This window comes from Buteo buteo, chromosome 19, assembly GCF_964188355.1.
Source record: "Buteo buteo chromosome 19, bButBut1.hap1.1, whole genome shotgun sequence".
NCBI classification, from domain to species: Eukaryota; Metazoa; Chordata; class Aves; order Accipitriformes; family Accipitridae; genus Buteo; species Buteo buteo.
Window position 1 is genome coordinate 11,458,225 of NC_134189.1, and position 20,442 is coordinate 11,478,666.

Below are 20,442 nucleotides of genomic sequence, written 5' to 3' on the forward strand. Positions count from 1 at the left end.
CAATTCTAATTTACAGGTCAACTGTCTATTCAGCGTCTAGTTTTGGTAGATATTGTGGCACCGGAACCTCATTTTCTGTCTTGTGAAAAGCAGCAAACTGATAGTAATACCAACTTTCCTTCATATCTTCATATTTACCATTCACAATATATGTGACTATGTGACCCTAGCACCGATCCAGCACCTGTTTGTTTAACCTACTATTTTTGAGACCCTTCAAACCCTCTGACCCCACACTACCCAGTCCTTTTCTCCAAAATAAAACTATATGAAGCAATTATTATTTTTTTTTTAGAGGGGAAAAAAAAAGCTGCTGAGTTTCTAATGATAATGTATGTAAATCTTATGACAGTTTCTCTCCCATCACAGTTTTGTAAAATAGGAAACAAGTTCTGTGTTGTTCTTGACAAATGGAAGATGGATTTAGCTTCCACATTTTGCATATTTATTCACTAGTCATGATATGCTGAAAAGAACGGGCCTGCCCGTTAATGGATGGGCTATGAAGGGTTGAATATTAAAGTTGCTAATTAAATGCTGATTTCCCCCATACACCTCCTTTCCCCTCTCCTTCACAGTGCATCTGACTCAATGTTGAGAGGGTGACAGATTTTATTTTCATCCTGCTCGAGATTTGAGATGAAATCCTCACGTCCTTGAAGCAAACGACTGGACCCCATTAGTCTCAGCGGAGCCGAGATTCCCAGGGAGCCCTCTCTGGTCTTGCCGTAGCCTCCCTTGTTTCCAAGCATCTGTTCATCTTCTTGATGCTGCTTAGGCCTTGCTACAGTTAGCTATGCTTTTTGAAGGCCTGTTATCCAGTAATGGCATATCTGATTTCAGGAGGAGGATCATTATAGGTGCCAGATGTTTGCAAAACTTGGGTATCACCCCCTCCATGTGTCTGCCCAGGGAGACATGTTTGGGGCAAAGCAAGGTACCCAACCCTGCAGAGAGTTGCAGCTGGCCTCAGAGGTCTCCATCCTGCTGAAGGAGCATTAAAACCAAACACCAAATTTCAGGGAAAGATTGCACTGCTCTTGCCAATTCATAACCCATCTTGTAGGCTCCCGTAAACACCTGCTTGCTTAACAGCTAACTTGTTTGTGCCAATACTAGTTGTGTTGGGTGAAGAAACTAAAAGCAAAATAACAAAATAACAGCGCAGATGTTTCCTCACTTCTGTAAGTGGCAGATTTCTGGGTCTAAAGTCACTATTTAACTTTTTAGAGCGTTTTCAGGAATTGGAGCATGACCACTTCTGTTGTCGTAGCATGTGTCTTCAGGTGGTTTGCAGATGTGGTTGTTCACCTGTGACTGTAACTTGCAGCCCAATCCATTGAGCAGCGGCTGATGAAGATTGATCACACAGCTATCCACCCACACTTACTTGATATGAAGATTGGCCAAGGGAAATACGAACAAGGTTTTTTCCCGAAGTTGCAATCAGATGTCTTGGCAACAGGACCCACCAATAACAAGTAAGCACAGGTTTTATTTTCTGGATTTGAAAACAGGTTTCTCATACAAAAGAATCGCATCATTGGACAGAATTCCTGATTTTGGATGGCTTCTGACTGGTGTAATGAGCCCTAGCAACTCTTTCCATTTCTGGTTTGTATGGGCTGCGAGTTTTGAAGTTATAGCCATGGTTTGGGTTATGTTAGAAAGTGTTAGCTCTGGTTTTGGGAAGATTCCTCAATACTGTTTTCTGTTGAGTAGTAAGTACTGTGTCTTCTTATACATATTTTTAGTTTTATCATCACATAATAAATTTAAAATTAATTTCTTTGCTGTTTTGCACTAAATAGGATAATTTGGAAACCCAAACCAAAATTCAGATTCTGAAAGAAATTTTGGTATTGAAACCTCCACACCATCCTGCAGAATGAAATTAATGCCCACTCTGTTCCTCTCTTTTCTTAGCTGTTATTACATGACCCAAAGATTTTTATAGCTCTCTTTCAGTTTCTGTGTTGGAATAACCTAGAAGAATAACTTGGTGAGGGTGGCAAGTATGTGGTTCTGTACCTGGGTTTCTCTTCTGAGTCTGATAAGGTTCTGTAGTGCACTTTGCTATGAAGGTCGGGGTACCTATAGCTGTGGAATTGACCGTGTCATTACATAATTAATTTACCTAATGTAAAATGAGAACCTGCAGTACTGATACCCTTTACATTTATACAGTTATAATATAAAGTAAGTGCTGTAAGTTTGAGTGTTGGGGTTTTTTGTTGTTTTTTTTTTTTCCTTCCCTCAAACCCAAGAAATAAGAGGGTGTTTCTTCCCCTTCAAAAATGAAAGATTTGTGCATCAATGATTGCTACTTCATGAAATTATTTATTAGCTCAAGACCTCACTTCCAGTTTCTGTGGTAGGTCAAAATGTGGGAGCACCGATAAATCTGAGAGCTCCAAAAGCTACGACTGTCCAAATATTAAAGCTAGTTCTTGTTTTAGACATGTGCATGCACATGCGCTGCTCTGAGCTCCTGTATGAGGTGCCCACTCAATTCTATTTATACACCTTTTGTGCACACCTTTTGTGATCCCTTTTTAATAACCTACTAGGAACAAGACTTGCAAATGATAAAATAAGATACCCTTAAGCATTAAATATTTAAAGAATCGCAATTCTTTAAAACAAATAAAAAATAATTTACAAAAAAAAAGAAAGAGGAGGAATGTGTATTTCAAAGTTCCTTTGTTTGCATTCTTGCAAACTGAGACAAAAGTTTACAGGTAATGCTCCCTTGAGGAATGGAGGACTTCTTCATCTTGTGAGATGCTGTGTTTAGCAGTCTGCCTCTTATCCTTATGGTGGGTTTCAGTTTTACAGTGTCAGCAACAGTGTGAGCGTGCCCAGCTTGCTCAAAGTTGCTTATATCTTCTGCCTCTGTTGCAGAATCTCAGTGAATGTATGAATAAGCATCAATTAAAAATAGTTTTCCTTATGCCTTTTGAGATGCTTCTGTTACATTGGTACCTATTCTAAAATGTGACTTTAACTCCTTGAGTGATAATTTTGATTTAGATAGCTGGTTTTGGTCTTCAGATTGCAGCATGTTCAGAATTTGTAAGTACCCAAATCCCATTACTTACCACAAAGCGGTGTCAAAGTGACAAATGTTTGGAATTCCTCCAGTTGTATATTGCCAAAAAGGTTTGTAATTGGAAAATCTCAAGACCATCTGTTTATATCTTTCTGCTTCCTGGCTTTTTATGCGAGCAGCTGAGAGGACTCTCTCTCATTTAAGATGTGTAATTCTGCTGAATTTACACCCACGTATAAAACAGATAGCCTTTTCACGCTCTCTGCAAATACAGCATAATTCTGTTGACCACAAAATCAGTTGAAGTATAGCCTTCCGTTAATTTGAATTTCCTAGTGTGTGCTTCTGGGAGATACGTTATACTTGCATACAGGACTGGGCCGTTGCACATGGGGATGGGGGAAGGGAACATTTCAGCTACATTCCCAGGCACTTCAGACGTAGCTATTGTGTGTGTTCATAAAGTTAATGTAGATGAGAATAATTTTTGCAGACTTCAGTTCTACATAGCAAATTTTGTCCTGAATGTTGTAAGGAAGTGTATTTGCAGGGGGGGAGAGGGGAATCATTCCCATGTTACAGGCAATTGTTGCTGGACAGTAGCAAATAAACCAATTCAAAGCTGTGTTACTGAAAACCCATCCTCACTGGCCAGCAATCAGATTTTTATTGCTTCCCTTTCTGGGCAGATAAACTAACAAATACGTAACTAGAACTCATAGTGTTATCTAGCTATTCCCTTCCTGTAACCAGGCAGGGCGCTGAAGATACCTCTGTCAGTTACTGGGTTGTTCTATGTATAATATATCTAAATCAGAAATACAATGCAAAGAACAAACACTTTTAGTTTTAGTTCTAGATCCTGTATGTGATCCCTGAAAACCACATTGCCTAGACAGGCAGAATTTGTGTTTGGGAGAGGAGGTGTCTGTCTCTTGCTTGCTGGGCATGGAAAGCAGGGCTTGGGGACAGAGGGAGGGCTGACAGTCATATTGGATCTCTTCCACCTAAACACAGCGGGAAACAAACGTTGATCACATTACCATGTGTACGTGTTAAAACGCCAAAGTCTGTCATGCAAGTGAAGTCTAATAATATTTCATCTGTCAGCCCACGGCCATGCTCAGCAGCATGCTTTGCCCCACTTCTGTCACTCGGCTGCCTCCTTCCATGTCCCCTCAGGATGTCCTTTGAAAGAGTGGACAAGGGGGTGAACCTGTGCCCCTCCGGCTGCTTGCTGCTTTCTCACACCTGCTTGGTCATTTGTGGGTAGGGAGAGAAACTCCTCTTACTTTTTCTCCTATTCTTACCAGCATTCAGACTGCAGGTGCATGCTTGGTGTCATTAGGGTGGTCTTCACCTCTTCCTCTGTGGTGGTCAGGAAATGTTGACTTGCTCAGCTAAGCAATAACTTCACCGACAAGAACTCCAAACTTCAATTTACTGAAAAGAAATGAAAAGTTTAAAAACAAGCAAATAATAAAAAAAAAACCACAACAAAACCAAACACCAAAAATACCAACCAAACAAAAGACCGCACCCCAAACCCCCACCTCCATAAAATTGGAGAATAGGGTCCCAGGTGTACAGTTTCCCTAATAATCTTTTTGATCAAAACTGCCAGATCATGGAAAGACATTAACTACAGAATATGCAGATCTAAACTTAAATGAAAGATGATAACTATATCCAAATTATTTCTATAAGTTAAAAAAATATTATTTTTCTGTAAAGAAAAGAGCAATTCATCCCAGCTAATAGCAATTAAAAACAAAACCAAACCAAAAAAAAACCCCACCCAGTTCTGTCCTCTTTCCCATCAGGCAGCGATGTTCCATTTGAGGGACTCCCTCTGCACTCATCGCCTTTGATACATCCCCCAAGTCATGGGAGAACCTTCTGAATCTACAGACAGCAGCTGCAGCTTCCTCTGGGTTCAAATGTGGCCCATCCTTGCTGCTCTAACCTTGTAAAATAGTGGCTTCTGCAGAAGTCTTCCTAGAAAGCATCCTGGGGGAAACAAGCTGCAGTCCTTGAGGCAGTTTGTCTATTCATCTAGAAATGAGCAGCAGTTTCCAGAGCCCTCCTTTCCTTTTTTCAAACCCCGGCACCGCTCTGTGGTTTCTACATGTTCCTCTCTTCCTTCCCTGCATGTGTTTTCTGCCAGGCTTTTAAAATTGTAGCTGGGACTCCACTGGCTGATGCATTTGCAATGATCCAGGAGAGGAATTTGAATGACAAAAAGCCAAGCTACATAAACACTTCATGGTTTTTGATTAGCTAATTGTTAAATTAGGGTGAATATGCTTACAGTGCAAAATTAAAACAATGAAACAAGCTGTGTTTTCAATCTAATTGATTACCTTGTAACTTAATTTGTACTAAGAAGCTTGATAAATGAGATTAAATACTGCAGAGGGAAACATTGATTGCACACCAAGCATGGGAATATATTTGCAGTCTGGCAATTTGTAGTGAATGCCTGCAAAGAACAACTGAACTGATACTTTTTTCCTTAATTTCTTTCAGTTTTCAAAGGAAGATTTTGCTTTGTTACACATTTACAAAATGGCTTCAATTATCCTTTTTTGCTTTTCTCTTTGTTTAGCCCTGCTTTTCCCACCTTCTTTACCTGAGTCACGCTTTCCTCCTTGTTTCCTTCCCTGACCAGCCTGTTTCCTCTTTCCTGCCCTGGCCACTTCTCTCTCCCGAGCCCTCTCACTTGTATCCCAGCCTCCTGTGAGCTTCGTGCTTTCGTCTGTCCTCTGTGTCCTACCCGACCTGCAATGATCCCCAAAGGAGGGTGCAGTCCAAGTCTTCAAGCACAGATCCTGCTATACTCGGCCTCCTAACCTCAGGCTTTAGCTAAGTGATGTGTTGCTTTTACCCATGAAGCAGATTTCAAAAGTATTTGTTTGCTTTCTCCAGGCATTTGTTCCTGTGCTGTGTTTTGCTGACCTCACCACTGTGTCAGTATTTATTTGTAAAATTTGTGCATAAGGAGTGTATGAAATTGGTTCATTTTTGTGTTCCAGTTTATGGCACGACTTGCGTGGGCGCTGTCCTGTGGCCTCCATCACCGGCCCCCCCTTCCAGTTGTGAACTGCCCAGGGTTTATCTGCCTCGTGTTCTGGTTCTCCTAATTTTTAAATAGAACTACTGTTTTCTTATTCACTAACATTAACATCAGTTAATGTTTTTAAAGAAAATATGTTATATATAATGCAAAGGGGTTGCTGAATCTCTGTATGATGATAGAATTCATTCTGGTTTTAACTAAACTATTTTTTGTATGGGAAGTGGTCTGTCTCTTGTACTGAGTGCTTCATATTATATGGGCTTTTTCTACCTTCCTATCTGTTGGGTATTGTTTTAAGGCTGTCTGTCTTCAAAGAAGCTTTCTTTTCTTTTTTTCTTTTTTTTTTTTTAATCAAGCCAAACAATTGCATTTTCAAGTAGTATAGAGTAGCATCTCTGCAGCGCATCTAAATAAGCAAGAAATGAGTCAGCAATGAGCCATCCACACACAACACTGATGTTATTTAAACTCTGCAAGTAGTAAAAGCTCACCTTTTACTTATGACAATCTGAAACAAGCAGTTACAATACATTAGGTAACGTAATACAGCAAACCACTGACAGGTGCAATGAACATATTAACCACTTGTGTTCAAATATATTCATTTTCAAGAGTAAATAGTAACTGAAAATCTGCTTTAAAATGTTTTCTGAAATAGGAACTATGTCCTATGGGGTCTTGGAACCTGATGGGCAATCCTCTGCTCAACTGATGCAAAGTGGTAAAAGGGCAATTAACTTCTTTCAGCTAATTCTGCACAGCTATTTTAAAATGATATATTAAAGTTCACAGGGAATAATGTGTGTCGAATTCTTGTACCCTCTATGCTGTTTACTCTCCCCTGAACAGTGTTACTGTCTCAAGGGAGTTTGCAAATTAAATACCACTTAGGACAGTGGTTTGTCAGGGCTTAAGGGGTGATGCTGGCAAATAGCTACTGCCGTTCCTTGCAGAGGATGGCGGTTGTGGGTACCACCCTTTTAAATCACTTGTTTTTATGTAATCTGATGAGACAGCCTGTCAGTGCAAGATCATTCTCTGCAAGGCATTTTGCTCATTTTTGTCCACCCAATCAGCAGTTTAAAAGCTTTCCTGTTCAGCCCTACAGCAGAGATGGAAAAGGTGCATTAATCTCTAATTGAGCCTTCATCCTCCTTACCATAGAGCAGTGTGTGCAGAGCAGATTCACAGCGCAGAACCCTTCCCCTGTCAGCCCATCCACGATCAGCTGGAGCTTGGTTTCAACCTTCCTGTTAATTTGTTTGGTCCAACGTGTATTTGACTTGGAATCTCTGTGTAGTCCCACACAAACTACTTCTGAACCCAGGGAGATTACATGTGCAGTCTGTGAATTTAATGTGTGCAGGCTGTATGCATGCTTTAGGGGGATTTGGTGGAGGGTGTAGTGCAGCTATGTGCTAATTTGTGAATACAGAAATGCAGCCAGATAACTCCTTTGATGGAAGTATATAGGTAAAAGGGATATTGTCATGATTTGCAGACGTAAATAGCAGTCTGCCACAGGAGACGGTCTATATGAGGAGATTTAGGTTCTGTCCTATAGGCAAGTGCATTTGTCTCCTTCCTTCTCTATGTTATCACTGTAAATAGACTGTAAATTATGATAGTGATTTTCATGGTGATGGCAATATTGGTTAAATCTGTCTGTGAATGAAGTTCTCTAGCAGTGTGTTGCATTTATTGCAGTATATATCCTGCCTGTTACACCCATGTCTGGTTTGGGTAGACATCATTTCTTCATTTCTCCATGGAGCTTTTAAAAGGGGGCCAGGGGGGAAAGGTAGGGAGAGAGAGAGGAAGAGATGTACACATGGTTGCAGTACCGTATGGCCGGTCCCTGGTGTGAGGCTGCTGTTTTGCTAAATTGGTTTCTGACAGTTCAGCTTTGATGTTGACTACCTCACCATTTTTATTACAGAAATTAAGCATCACAGGTTAGGTATGATCTTTTCCAAGTGTCACCTTTACATTTCCTCCAACCTCTGCGAACCTAGTTTGATACTAAACAATACTGACTTCACCGTCTTCAGCTGGAGGTGCCTTCATTTCATTTCTCCGTACTGAACAAAGCACAGGCTTCCCTGGTCCCTCCTCTGAAATATCACTGCTTTTTCGCAGTCCCTGGGGGTGAAGAGCATTCATCTTTGGACATGGGAGTTAGAACGGGCAGACTACCGAAGTGAGCCTTTTCTCCCTTCTCCACATAGGCAGCTTGTCCCTGGGCTCTCTGCAACACAGTGCCCGCGCTGCGGCTGCTTCGTCCCCAGAGACTTGGTGCTTGTAGCAATGCGTCCGCTGTGAGGAATAAATGAAACATGCCAGTAGTCCATGCTCGTGGCTCTACAGGCAAAAAATAAAGGGGATATAAGGCATTTTGGGGGTCAGGGAGTACTCGGGCAGCATCTAGGCTGGGCAGCAGTGCTTGTGTGCCCTCCCAGGTGCCAGGCAGCTCGGGGCTCATCCCCAAAGGCAGGGACCAGCCAGGAGAGCTTTGTCTCCTCTGGCATCCGCTCCACAGGGACACGGGCAGGAGTGGTTTAGCTGAAAAGCCCAAGACTAAGGGCTGACAACAAGCAGGCATCTGCCCGCGTGAGTACAGCTTTCCTCGCTGCTTCAGCAGTGCCAGGGCTGAGGCGCGAATAAGGCAGCAGCTGATGGCAGGTCCGGGAGAGGCACCTGCGTGGGATTTTGGCAACCCAAGGGAGGTGGTGTGGCCACCAGGGAGGGCTTTTACCCTTCTTAAAATCACTTCGAGTGACTGAAGGGAGAGGAGGAGTAGTTTAAAATGCAATCTCTGCTGATGAGAGGGGAGGGAATGGTTACTGTAATACTGAAGCATTATTTTGGGAAAATTCTATGTGGCCCAGTAAAGAAAAGGCTTTAAAAGATTTAGCTGCTTAATCCCGCTTATCTGCTGTTAGATCTTCGCAAAATCTCCCGGAGAGATTCAGAGTGGCATCTGAATGCACAGACCTCACCCAGTGCCCCAGCAGCAAATCTTCCTCAGCTTAGAGGTTGGGGAAGAGGGAGTGCGCAGCTCACTGCATGTGTAATTGCTCCGGCTAATGAGGAGCAATCTTTTTTTCATAAATGCCCAATGATCTTTAAGTTTGCATGCTTAAAGTGTTCAAATAGTTCTGATTAATAATCGAGAATGGTCTGTGCCTTCTCCCAGATGGAGTACAAGGCTGGAATTAACTGAAAATGCTTTAATGATGGTGTATTACTTGTAATTATTCTGTGGCTTTCATTCTGCTTTCACCTTTGGTGAGATGTGCTCCCTCAAAGGATGCTTCTAGCAATTCTTATGTCTTCCAGTAGCTGCAGAAATGCAGGTGGAGAGGGATCCAAACTTTGTCTAGAATTCAGAAAATACCATATAAATTGGAGCAGAAAAATATGATATAGGTAATATTTGATCTATAACTTAACTTTCCAATGTATTATTGGCATTCTATGGTGTGAAGTGTAAGCATGGTACTAATTTGCAATAAATGGAAGGTCTCCAGAGCTGGATAGCTAAATTCACTTATATGTCTGCTATCCTCTGTGCGAGGGGGTGTTTTTTCTGCTGCATTTCTACTTGTTGAGATTATTAAAATGTAGGGTTTTATTACCCCCCTCTTAGTCATCTAATGAGGCGTTGGTTGTTGCTTCTGGAAAAAAAAAAAAGAAGCGGTGACTTACTAAACTCACAGGCTGCATATTTTTAAGACTTCTGAGAAGGTGCAAAGACACTTATGTCAGTAACATACTCCTCTGAGAAGGTATCAGCATTTTCTGTGCAGACGCCTATTGGCCTGTTTTGTTTAGTTACCAGAGACTTGAGGCTATATTGCTTTAAAAATAAATTTCTTGTCATATTGGATGGTGAGGTGCTGAACCATAATTACATGCAGACCCAGATGTTTATTTCTTTGTACTTGTTTTCTTGACATTATTTGGGAGGTAGGAAGGGACTTCGACTATAAAAACTATAGTTCCTGTGACTCTCTTCCCTTTTTATCTGTGTGGCTAGCCAAAATTTGGTCTTCGGTTGACCCACTGGAGGAATTGGTGGAGATAGTTCGGTACACCTATGCAAAGTCCTCCCTAGAAACAGGAGGGTTTACCAGAGGTCACATCCCTGCACTTCTCTTGGGTCAGGTTCTCCTCCCTACGCATCCCCAACAGCTTGCTGGACATGTCAGGACCCATGTCCAGCTCCCTGCAAAGGTTCCCTTCTCCAGGCATGCAGCTGCTTACATGTAGCCAGCTGAAACTCCTTGCCCAAATAGTTCAGATCCTAGATCCTATTTGTATATGCTCCTGTTTGGGGTGCACGCAGAAATAGATGGGTTTGGAGTCTGGAGGCTGTTGTCCTCGCCAATACCACCTGTGTGGAGAAGCTCACCAAGCACACGCTTCTGTCTTTGACATGGGCTTCTCTAGGTTTCCTTCTGTATAGATCTATCAGAGTCAGAGAACCCAAATCTCTGGGTTTGGGCCTCTGTCTGTTGATCACATCTCCTACAGAAGAAGCCATCTCAGAGCGGTCGTTCTTGCATGGTGCCCAGTATAGACAATTCAGTCCGGAGTAGAGGGGCCAGGATGGCCACAGGTTTTGAAGGGTCCCTTTTGACTCAAGTACTGAGGTTGGGGAGTGTGGGGTGTTTCTTGGTGGGTTTTTTCTTTTGCTTTCTTTTTTTTTCTTCCAGATTTAGTTTATCCCTTCATATTCTTCCAGGCAGTTTCCTCCCAAGCCTTATTCATACATCCCGCCAGGCACTGGAGCTGGAGTGCCACCCTGGGCAGGGTTTATGTTCTGCTTCACCTTGGTTTTGCTCTTTAACTTCTGAGTGCAGGGGAGAGGCAGAACAGATGACTTCATGAAGCGACTGAAAAGCTAGACACTTAAGGGCTTTTTTTTTTTTTTTACTGTATTTGAAAGATATTTTTAATTTTAATAAACACAACCACAGTAATTAAGTAATATCATTCTGAAGATATAGACTTCATGTGCATTAAGATACTTATTTTTAATGCTTGATAGGTTGCTTTACACAGTGTTATTTCAACTTTCTTTTATAAATAATGTATTAACTTCTTTATTCTCTGCACCAGTTGAGCATTTTTGTTTTCAAGGATTTGACAGAAGGCTATGGTATTATTAGAAACCCTACAATCAGACTAGAAATTCCTTGGGACAGAATTATCTTGGTTTGTGTTTTTTTTGTAGTATCCGGCATAAAGGAGTTTGGACACTTGGGAGCTTTAAGGTTGCTCAGTTTCAAACCCGGGTGCCAAGTGGCTGCTTTCAGGCAACAGCTTCAGATGAGGAAAAAATTCAACTGGACATATATGAACGTGTAGAAAAAATACAGGCTTTCTGTGGTATTTAGAAACCTGATGCAAAAAAAGATATGATGAAGATAGCAACATGATTAATCCCAGGAACATCAATATTGCTTATAGCCTTTAGACATAGGTGCACCCCGTATCACAGTAGTTACTGTTGCAATGGGAAGTTTCTCTGAAATAATTCCTGGAAGTACCACAGAAAGTGGAGAAAGGAGAAGTACCACCTCTCACAAAAGAGGAAGGTCTTAGAAGTTGCTTCTCAAAATACATCATTGTATTTTGTTTGTTCCTACAGACACCATTTTTATCAAACTTCAGCAAACACAGCAAACAAGTGGTGGTGTTGGGTAACTAAGTACGATTTACCTAGTGGTGGCATCAATGTTGTGGCATGAGCTGCATTTTGGGTAACACAGGAGCTCCCACTGGAGACCCTGGCAGGCAGTGGGCACATTTCCATCAGGAAATGTGATATTTTTTTCCATTCATGTGTGTCTTCTCTCTCTCTGATTTCCCAGCCGCTGGGCCAGTCGCAGCACCACCACACAGCGGAGGAAAGACCGCCTGCGGCAGCACTCGGAGCACATTGGGCTGGACAACGATTTGAGGGAGGTAGGTGACATCATCTGCAGGCGGCATGAGCTTGTGATCCAGGAGGTGAGGTTTAGACAAATGATGTGTTATTACTTCGGGCAGTTTTGTGGCTACCGTAAGGTTTGTGTGGGTCTTTGTAGCCATTTAGACACTGCTTGTCGCAAATGCTTGTATATGTTGTAAAACTTCAAAGCACATAATGTAAATAAAATGCTTTTATTATTTTGGAATAAGACAGCCCCTTTGTCATCAGGAAGATGGCTTATTTGCTGATTTAGACCCTGGTCGCGTTACTGCACGCAGAGAGCAGAGCCCTGGTGCCTGCCTGGGTGCAGCTGCCAAGTTCTGGCCAGGGTGAAGGTCTCTGAAAAAGTCAAGTCCTTGAATAAATGTCAGCACTGTAGAGGCAAATGAGGCCAGGTCCTTTCTTTTTTAAAAGGAATTTTTTTTTTTCCTCTCTCTCTTATGTTGATTCCTGACATGAGTAAGCTTATTTGAAAGGTTAAGACTTCGGGGCCTTTTTATGCCTAAAGCTTGGAAACTCCCATGCATCTTGTAAATGTCAGTCAGATACACGCATTTCTTTCCCATCTTTTCAGTTTCTTGTCTTTCATTAAATATTTTCTGCCATATTTTTCCATTGATGTCCATGTGCTTCTTTTGTGTGTCACTAGCAAAAATAAAACACTCATGCTGTTTTGTGGTAAATCTTGATGAATAATGTTGGTGTTGGCATTTGCCTTCTGAAAGAACCAGAATGGATGAGTGGACTCTTGAACTACAGCTTCAAATGATGTTTCATGAAAACACAGCAAAACAGCACTTGTACGTGTTTGTTGCTATTTTTGCTAACATGGCTTTGCAAGTATATTTTAAACATTGCCGCGTGTGTATATCTTAGCAGAGCCTTTTCAATACTTTGTCATGTATTTACTTTCTTCTTTTTTTGGCTGTGGATCATATGCATGCTTCTTTTGCTTTGTCTCCTCTTTCCTCTGGCTATTCTGCCATTGGGGCATCTGCCTCCTCTTAGCCATCGGAGGAGCTTTTGCTTCGTCAGAACTCAATGGCCTTCTGGGAGTGGGATCAGGGACCACCCCCTCCTGCACGGCCTCCTAAAAAATCCTTCTCTGAATGCTGCCTGGTATGTTTTGGTTTTTTCTTGTTGAAAGCTGCTTTTGAGATGTTGTTAGCGTGAGAAACTGCTGTCTTCACTGCGTCTCGAACCTCTCCCTTTCTCGTGGAGTATGAGCACATCCCTGTAGCGCTTGGAAGTGTGGTTATAATCAGAAAAGTAGCTGGAAATCAGCTCTAGGCTTCCATGCCAGCTCCCTGGCAAACGTGATGGCTCCAAGGCTGAAAAACAAGAATTTTGTTTTGCTTCATTTTTTCCCATGTTGCTCGCCTGGCAATTCAGCTTAGAGTGTCATATCCAAAACCCATTGTTTTCTGACTGCTGGATTGTCACATCCCAGTGTGGAAGAGGGTTGTGGTGTGTGGATGCTGATGAACAGGCAAAGGGCAATCAATTGGTTCTCTCATCCCACCCTTACTTTTCTCTTGAACTTACAAGTGTTAATATTTTTTTCTTTTTTCTTTTAATATAATAACAAGACATACAATGAATAAAGTAAGGTTATCCATGTTTGTACTCTTCAGAATATAACCGCACTTTGCATTTTATTTATCCCTTTACATTTAAAAAGAAATATTAGATTTCCTAATTATATATTCCCTGTATTACTCTTTCACTGTTTTCATTGCTAATTTTTGCACTGAGTTAGATGGAAGTCACTTGTGAGATTGCTTGCTGAACAACACGCTTTCATCATCTGTGATTTTTTTTTTTTCTTCTTATTCCCACATGTAGTTTTTCAACTATTTTTAAGTCCTTACAGTATCGGTGAACCTGTAATTACCTAGCTGAGCACTTCTGTTGAATATAGCTTTCCATGGCAGAACCCTGCATTCTTGTGTGACCTGTTGGACTGATGTTAAGTGGTTCTTGTCCAAATTTTGAATTGAAAAAATCCGATTGTCAGAAAAACTGTACTCCCCCATAAAAAAAAAAGGAGCTATTTCAATTAACTTCAATGTGTTTGGATTTTGCTTTTGCTTTTCCTGGTCTAGTGGAATGTGTCCCTGCCCATGGCAGGGGGGGTTGGAACTAGATGATCTTTAAGGTCCCTTCTAAACCAAACCATTCTATGATTCTATGAAATATATTATTTTCTCCCCAGACAAAAAGGTCTAAGGATGCAGCAGCCATAATGACCTCTCAGTCCCCCAGAAAACTCAGCCAGCAGCAGCACTAAGTCACTGGAGGGATGTGATCCGCTCCTTTTGCAGGAAGAGTAGTCATTGTCACGTACCGTCCCCCAAAGAGGCAGCATTAACTGGATAAAAACACGCTGTGGAAATGGAGCATTCCCACACCAGGCTATGAGCACTATGCTTCAAGACTGTTTTATTTGGCAACATTCTATTATTTTACTCTTTTTAACAAAAACTTTATGAATAATGCTTGGGCAACTTTTTGATAGGGCTCATATTTGCACACCTAAATGTGGCCAACTTCTTAGCTTTGCTCAGCATGTAGCCCTCTCACTGAGGTTGGGGGCAGAGGATGCTTTGTTGATTGGTTTGGGCTTTTTTGCTTAACAAAAAAAACCAAAAAAACAAAAAACCAAAAACCAAACAATAAAAAAGCCCTGAACAATAAGGCAATGGAGCGGGAAGGTTTAAAAGTCCTTTATTATAGCTTGGATCCTTTTTTTAAAGAGCGCGCCATTTTTTTCCATACTTCTCAATTACCACCCCACAGTAAAAACATGAATGATCCTAAACGTCAGTTTTGTTTAAAATGAGCTTTGCTTGTAAGTAAGAAAGTAATTGTGAATAAAATCAAGTCTGCTTTTCCACCCTCCCCACCCCCCACATAAACTATCCAGATGAAAAGTAATGGGTCAAGTCTTTCTCCTTCACTAGGTGTATTTCTTTTTCTTGTGATTTCTTTTCAGAGGATTTTTTTCCATTCATGTACAGTCTGCAACAAATTAGACAAATGGCTTATAATTTTTTTTTTAATTTTCTTTTTAAGTGAAAACCGAGTAACAATGGAAGGAAACTTTACTTGGTATTTTGATTTTACTGCTGAATGAAGGTATTGCACTTTTATGCACTTGCTGTGGCTAACTTTGTGCTAGTGGTTAACAGCACAGTTTACTAGCTAATGTTGACTGTTTCAGTTCCACGCAGGAAAATACCTTGTTTTTTCTCTTGTCAAAAGGGAGCATTCCACTTCTCCAGCCCAACACGTAAGCATCAGACAAATCATGGTGGTGTTCCTAGATTAACACTAGCTTATTCCTTTTCACCAGCATTTGCTTGCCTAGGATTAGGGTGAAGAGAGTCCCTCTGACTTGCAGTATCTAAAATTATTCTGTTTATTTTTAGAAATACATGCAGGAGGCAAGGAGTTTAGGAAAAAATTTAAGGCAGCCTAAACTCTCAGACCTCTCTCCAGCTGTGATTGCGCAGACCAACTGTAAATTTGTGGAAGGGTTACTGAAGGAATGTCGCATGAAGGTAGGTCCTCCCCCTTCCCACCACCTGCTCTCCCTTGCTTAAACTGAGCCTAAAGACCATCTGCAGATGATGTGCTGGAAGTCCTTCACAGCTGGAATACCATTGGTCTGTTGGTGTGCCAAGCTATTGCAGAGTGGATGTCCCTTTAATGTTATATTTTTCAACTGCTAGGAAATAAAAGAACATGTTATCACTCTTCTCTTTATGCAGTGAAAGTTGGTGAAATGAGTAAAAAGGACAGGAAGGAGAACCAGCATGATCAGACATCTTAGGGAGGATTTCCTTTAATTGTTCACATGTAAATGTAGCCTAAACATAATGGGCTCAAGACCCACGGTCAAGAAAGGAAGTGTTCAGCACGTGCAATTGTTGCGCATATTGTTTATGCAGAGCAAATGAAGTATAGTAATTTCAAATATTGAAGAATATATATATTTATATAAATATATTTTATATATATATTTATAGCCATGGAAATATAATTTCTTTGTGTCTTTGTGTCAGTTGCAGCTGGTGGTATACTGTATTACCTGAGTTTTAAACTTTAGTAGCTGTAACAAGAAGAAAAACAGATACTGAGTAAGACCAAAAATGTTTCTAGCTCTGTGCTCTTGTTTTTGATACTGGTTGGTAATAGATCAACAGTGTAGGAATAGGACAATAGATAAAGGGTATGGAAATAGGACAGTATGGAGTAATCGTGTAAACTTTTTTTTTAATTATTCTTTTTAATTTACAATCTCTGTAAAGAGATTTGAAGTTTCTCTGGTCAGGCCATTAGTGATGGTCTCTAGATTAAGCATGTTTAAGTAAACTCATCTATAAATTCCGTCCCTTGTTGGATAACATTCTTAGAAACCTTTGGGGATTTTTTTTTTAATAGACTAAACGCATGTTGGTAGAGAAGATGGGCCATGAAGCAGTTGAGCTGGGACATGGAGAAGCCAACATAACAGGTCTGGAGGAAAATACTTTGATTGCTAGTCTCTGTGATCTGCTAGAAAGAATCTGGAGCCATGGTCTGCAGGTCAAGCAGGTTGGTAACTGGAAACTCAGGACTTTGTGCATACAGTACTCTAGCAAATACTGAATGTCGTCTGTACCATTTAAGCTGCTACTCAGTGGTGTCATTCCAACTTAAAGTGGGAGATATCTTTGGGCTCAGAGTCCCTGGTTCATATCTTGTGAGGGCTTGGGGAGTTTGGGGGGATTGATTGGGGGGGGGGGGGTGTTTCATTGGGCTTGGGGTTTTTTTGTTTGAGAGGTACCTCTGGAAATTGCAATGATGTTGTCAAATAGGTGTTCGGTTTCTTGTCTTTCAACCTTCAGAAGGGAAATCCAGGGAGAGGACAAAGAAACAAGGCGGGTGGTATGACTGCTAGGTCAGTGAGGTGGTCCTCTCCTCTTCCTGAGGCTTCATGGCCCAAGAGAGAAGGATTGATTCTCACTCCTGAACATATGGCCCACTGAAATGCCATCCTATAATTTTGCCGTGTTCACTGGCCTCTTTTGTTTTGCCTGATTTATTTAAAGCTATGTACTACGTATTCAATTTTCAGGGGAAATCTGCTTTGTGGTCCCATTTACTTCAGTACCAGGAGAGAGAAGAGAAGCAAGAGCATAGTGCAGAGTCCCCAGGTGAGTACTTGGCAGTTGACTCCATGAAGGGTCCATCACAGTGAATGAACTTGGGCCTGGGAGGAACAGTGCAGCCACATGAAACCACGCAGGATTTTTGGTGTATTTGCTTGCTAGTATCACATTTACGTTTTGAGACCTTTCATAATCATTATGAGGATGCCTTGGTGTCTGGACAAAATAGATTGACATTGTTGGAGGCAAATGAACATGCTTATCCCTTGTGCTGGTTTTGGCTGGGATAGAGTTAATTTTCTTCATAGTTGCTAGTATGGAGCTATGTTTTGGATTTGTGCTGAAAACAGCGTTGATAACACAGGGATGTTTTCGTAACTGCTGAGCAGTGCTCACCCAGAGCCAAGGGCTGTTCTGCTCCTCACCCCACCCCACCAGCGAGGAGGCTGGGGGGCCACAAGGAGTTGGAGGGGACACAGCCGGGACAGCTGACCCCAACTGACCCGAGGGATATCCCAGACCATAGGATGTCATGCTCAGCATATAAAGCTGGGGAAGAAGAAGGAAGGGGGGGACATTCGGAGTTACGGCATTTTGTCTTCCCAAGTCACCATTAGGCGTGATGGAGCCCTGCTTTCCTGGAGATGGCTGAACACCTGCCTGCCCATGGGAAGTGGGGAATGAATTCCTTGTTTTGCTTTGTTTGTGTGCGCAGCTTTTGCTTTCCTTGTGGGTTGAGATAAAGACAGTTTAACGAGTTCTCTCACTTTTACTCTTCCAATTCTCTCCCCCATCCCACCTGGGGGGAGTGAGCAAGTGGCTGTGTGGGGCTTAGTTGCCAGCTGGGGTTAAACCATGACATCCCTGTCTGGAAGATCACTCGATGTCTATTCACTGCCTTTGTTCCCTTTTAACTAGCACTGAGTGAGGTGTGAGAAGCAGTGCTTCTGCAAGAGGTGATTTCTGAAGGAGCTGAAGGTGTGGAGCTGTGGCTAAGACAGCTGACATTTTTCTTTCAATCTGTCTCTCAAATCCCAATGTGAATAACTCCATGTTCAATAAACCTTTATACTGGTGGACAGTACAGTTCAGAAGTTGTGTAATTAATCTCTATCCATCAGTCTAGGTGCTCAGTTTATGCTTTGGCTTGGCCCTTTACAATCACTAAATCACTTCTGTGTTGTGAGAGACGTTGGTTTTCTGATGACCTTGAGATCTCCCTGCCTACGGTCTTCTGCTGGGTATTGTAGTGAAAATCTCTGAACTTTAGTGGGTCATCTTCCAAAGACTCTCCAGTCCTCCAGATCATGCAGATGGTAACTTGTATGATCAGTCCTCAAAGACACATCTATGGACAAACTAGTCTTGCTCATGAAAAGATATTTCAATAATCTTCAATGAGTAATGCGCTAGGCAATCTGGCTGGCAGGCACAAATTCCTGAGAGCAAAATGTGTCACCACAAAGCAGTTTGATCAGGGTAGCGGAGCACAGAAATGCTTGGCATTCTTAGCATCGAATATGCTACTGTAGCTTAATTTTATCTCGTCCTTCTCAGTTGTGAGCTTTCCATAAAAACATATTACTAATAAAGCTCATCACCATACAGATTTATGTTAATGCATTTCACATACGTAAAAGGAAGCTTTTAAATCTCCAAGTTCAGTGCTGGATTAAGGAAGGAATAGGTAATGTATTAAGCATTTTTAATTTTGTCTGCTTCTACGTTTTCAGGATAGAGTTAATGATAATGCACAGAAACATTGCAGTTACCAGCCACTTAAGATTGTTTTCAGCTATATGTAAAACAAATGCATTGCAGACCATTACTGTAATTTTGTATTAACTTCGTATATTTTCTCCATTGTAGTTGCTGTTGGAACAGAAAGACGAAAGTCTGATACAGGAATTACTCTGCCTACTCTGAGGGTTTCCCTGATACAAGATATGAGGTACGCAGTTTCCTAAAGCTTTAATTGTGGTTTTAATTGTATAGCATAAGGTAAAGTTCCTTACTAGCTTTGGGTTTACAAAGGCTAAGGAGAATTAAACCTTCCCCTTAGTCCACATTCAAATCTACAAAGTCTTGCCTTTTTATTTTACAAAACTTTTTTTCATGTTTACTTCATTTATTTTAGCTAATAGACAATGAAAAACACACAAGTTTTACTGGGGTTTTTGTTTTCCCCGGGGAGTTCTTATAGCAATAGAACCAACTTCTACAATTAACAGCAGATGTGTTGAATTCCTTGGTACTTCAAGTTTGTTTCTTTTTGCTCGTTTTAAATTACTGATGCGGCAAATACAGTTGATACACAAAGCAAAGGGATATAAAAACCTGCTTGCAATGCCTGAGCAATATTCTTTCTTTTCAATTAACATTTTATGACAAATAGTAATAAATATATGAATTCAGAAATGTAGTCAAACCTAGCATTTGGGTGAGTTTAAAGTTGGAATGTGAAGTAAGGGCACGTGCTCTGTAGGAGATCATAGCCTGGCTCTGGAGTGCTTTTTTAGAAGGTGTTGGTTGGAAATTGGAAGGATGAGAGAGTAAGAAGAGGTGGGTGGAGGCTGATGTGACAGCACCAGGCAGTTGTTCTTCAGGGCATCTCTTCCACCAAGCCACTGCCAGGTCAAGCCACTGTTTTGACACTTCACTTGCTATGGCTAAGCGTTGCAGTGCGGTAAAAGTGCCATGAAAAGAGGGGAGGAGTAATGCAATAATGCTCATCTGTAGAGAACTGCTAGCAATTGCTAGCAATTTAATGTGTGAGGCAACATGGGTATTGTTTCTTGTAATACCATGTCCTTCTTCCATGTAAAAATATGGCAAAAAAATCTTATAGTAGAAATAAGATTAATTGTAGTTAATTCACAAAAACATGATTACAGTGATGTGATTTTTACCATGCGTGTTTATACAGATTTTTTTTTTTCTTTTGTGAGATCCCACAGATTAGTCAGGCTTTTCTGCAAGAAAATGACTGTGCTTCCCACCTGCAGTGTGCAACCTTTTTGTCTGATGCTATGTAGTTTAAGTCTTGTGCTCTGATTTCAAAGATTATGACATGCCACATAAGGCTAAAACAACACACGAAAGAGGGAGGGAGAATATATACAGTGTAATTAGGAGTATAATGCCAAGAGGTCATTTTGAACATGTGTCTGTCATT

General features: G+C 41.3%; 1 protein-coding gene across 5 annotated transcripts in view; it reads left to right on the top strand.

Moving 5' to 3' along the window:
* DENND5B (DENN domain containing 5B) overlaps nucleotides 1–20,442 on the top strand; it is a 119,199-nt gene that overhangs the window by 81,093 nt on the left and 17,664 nt on the right. The window contains exons 7-14 of one of the 5 annotated variants that reach the window (XM_075050945.1): nucleotides 17–103; nucleotides 1,331–1,481; nucleotides 12,011–12,104; nucleotides 13,120–13,230; nucleotides 15,543–15,674; nucleotides 16,558–16,710; nucleotides 17,234–17,312; nucleotides 19,137–19,218. In XM_075050945.1, coding sequence (XP_074907046.1) covers nucleotides 17–103; nucleotides 1,331–1,481; nucleotides 12,011–12,104; nucleotides 13,120–13,230; nucleotides 15,543–15,674; nucleotides 16,558–16,710; nucleotides 17,234–17,312; nucleotides 19,137–19,218 — 889 coding nt within the window. Of the gene's footprint in view, nucleotides 1–16; nucleotides 104–578; nucleotides 1,482–12,010; nucleotides 12,105–13,119; nucleotides 13,231–15,542; nucleotides 15,675–16,557; nucleotides 16,711–17,233; nucleotides 17,313–19,136; nucleotides 19,219–20,442 lie in introns of those variants that run through there. The other 4 variants (XM_075050946.1, XM_075050947.1, XM_075050948.1 and 1 more) reach the window with 4 other exon arrangements.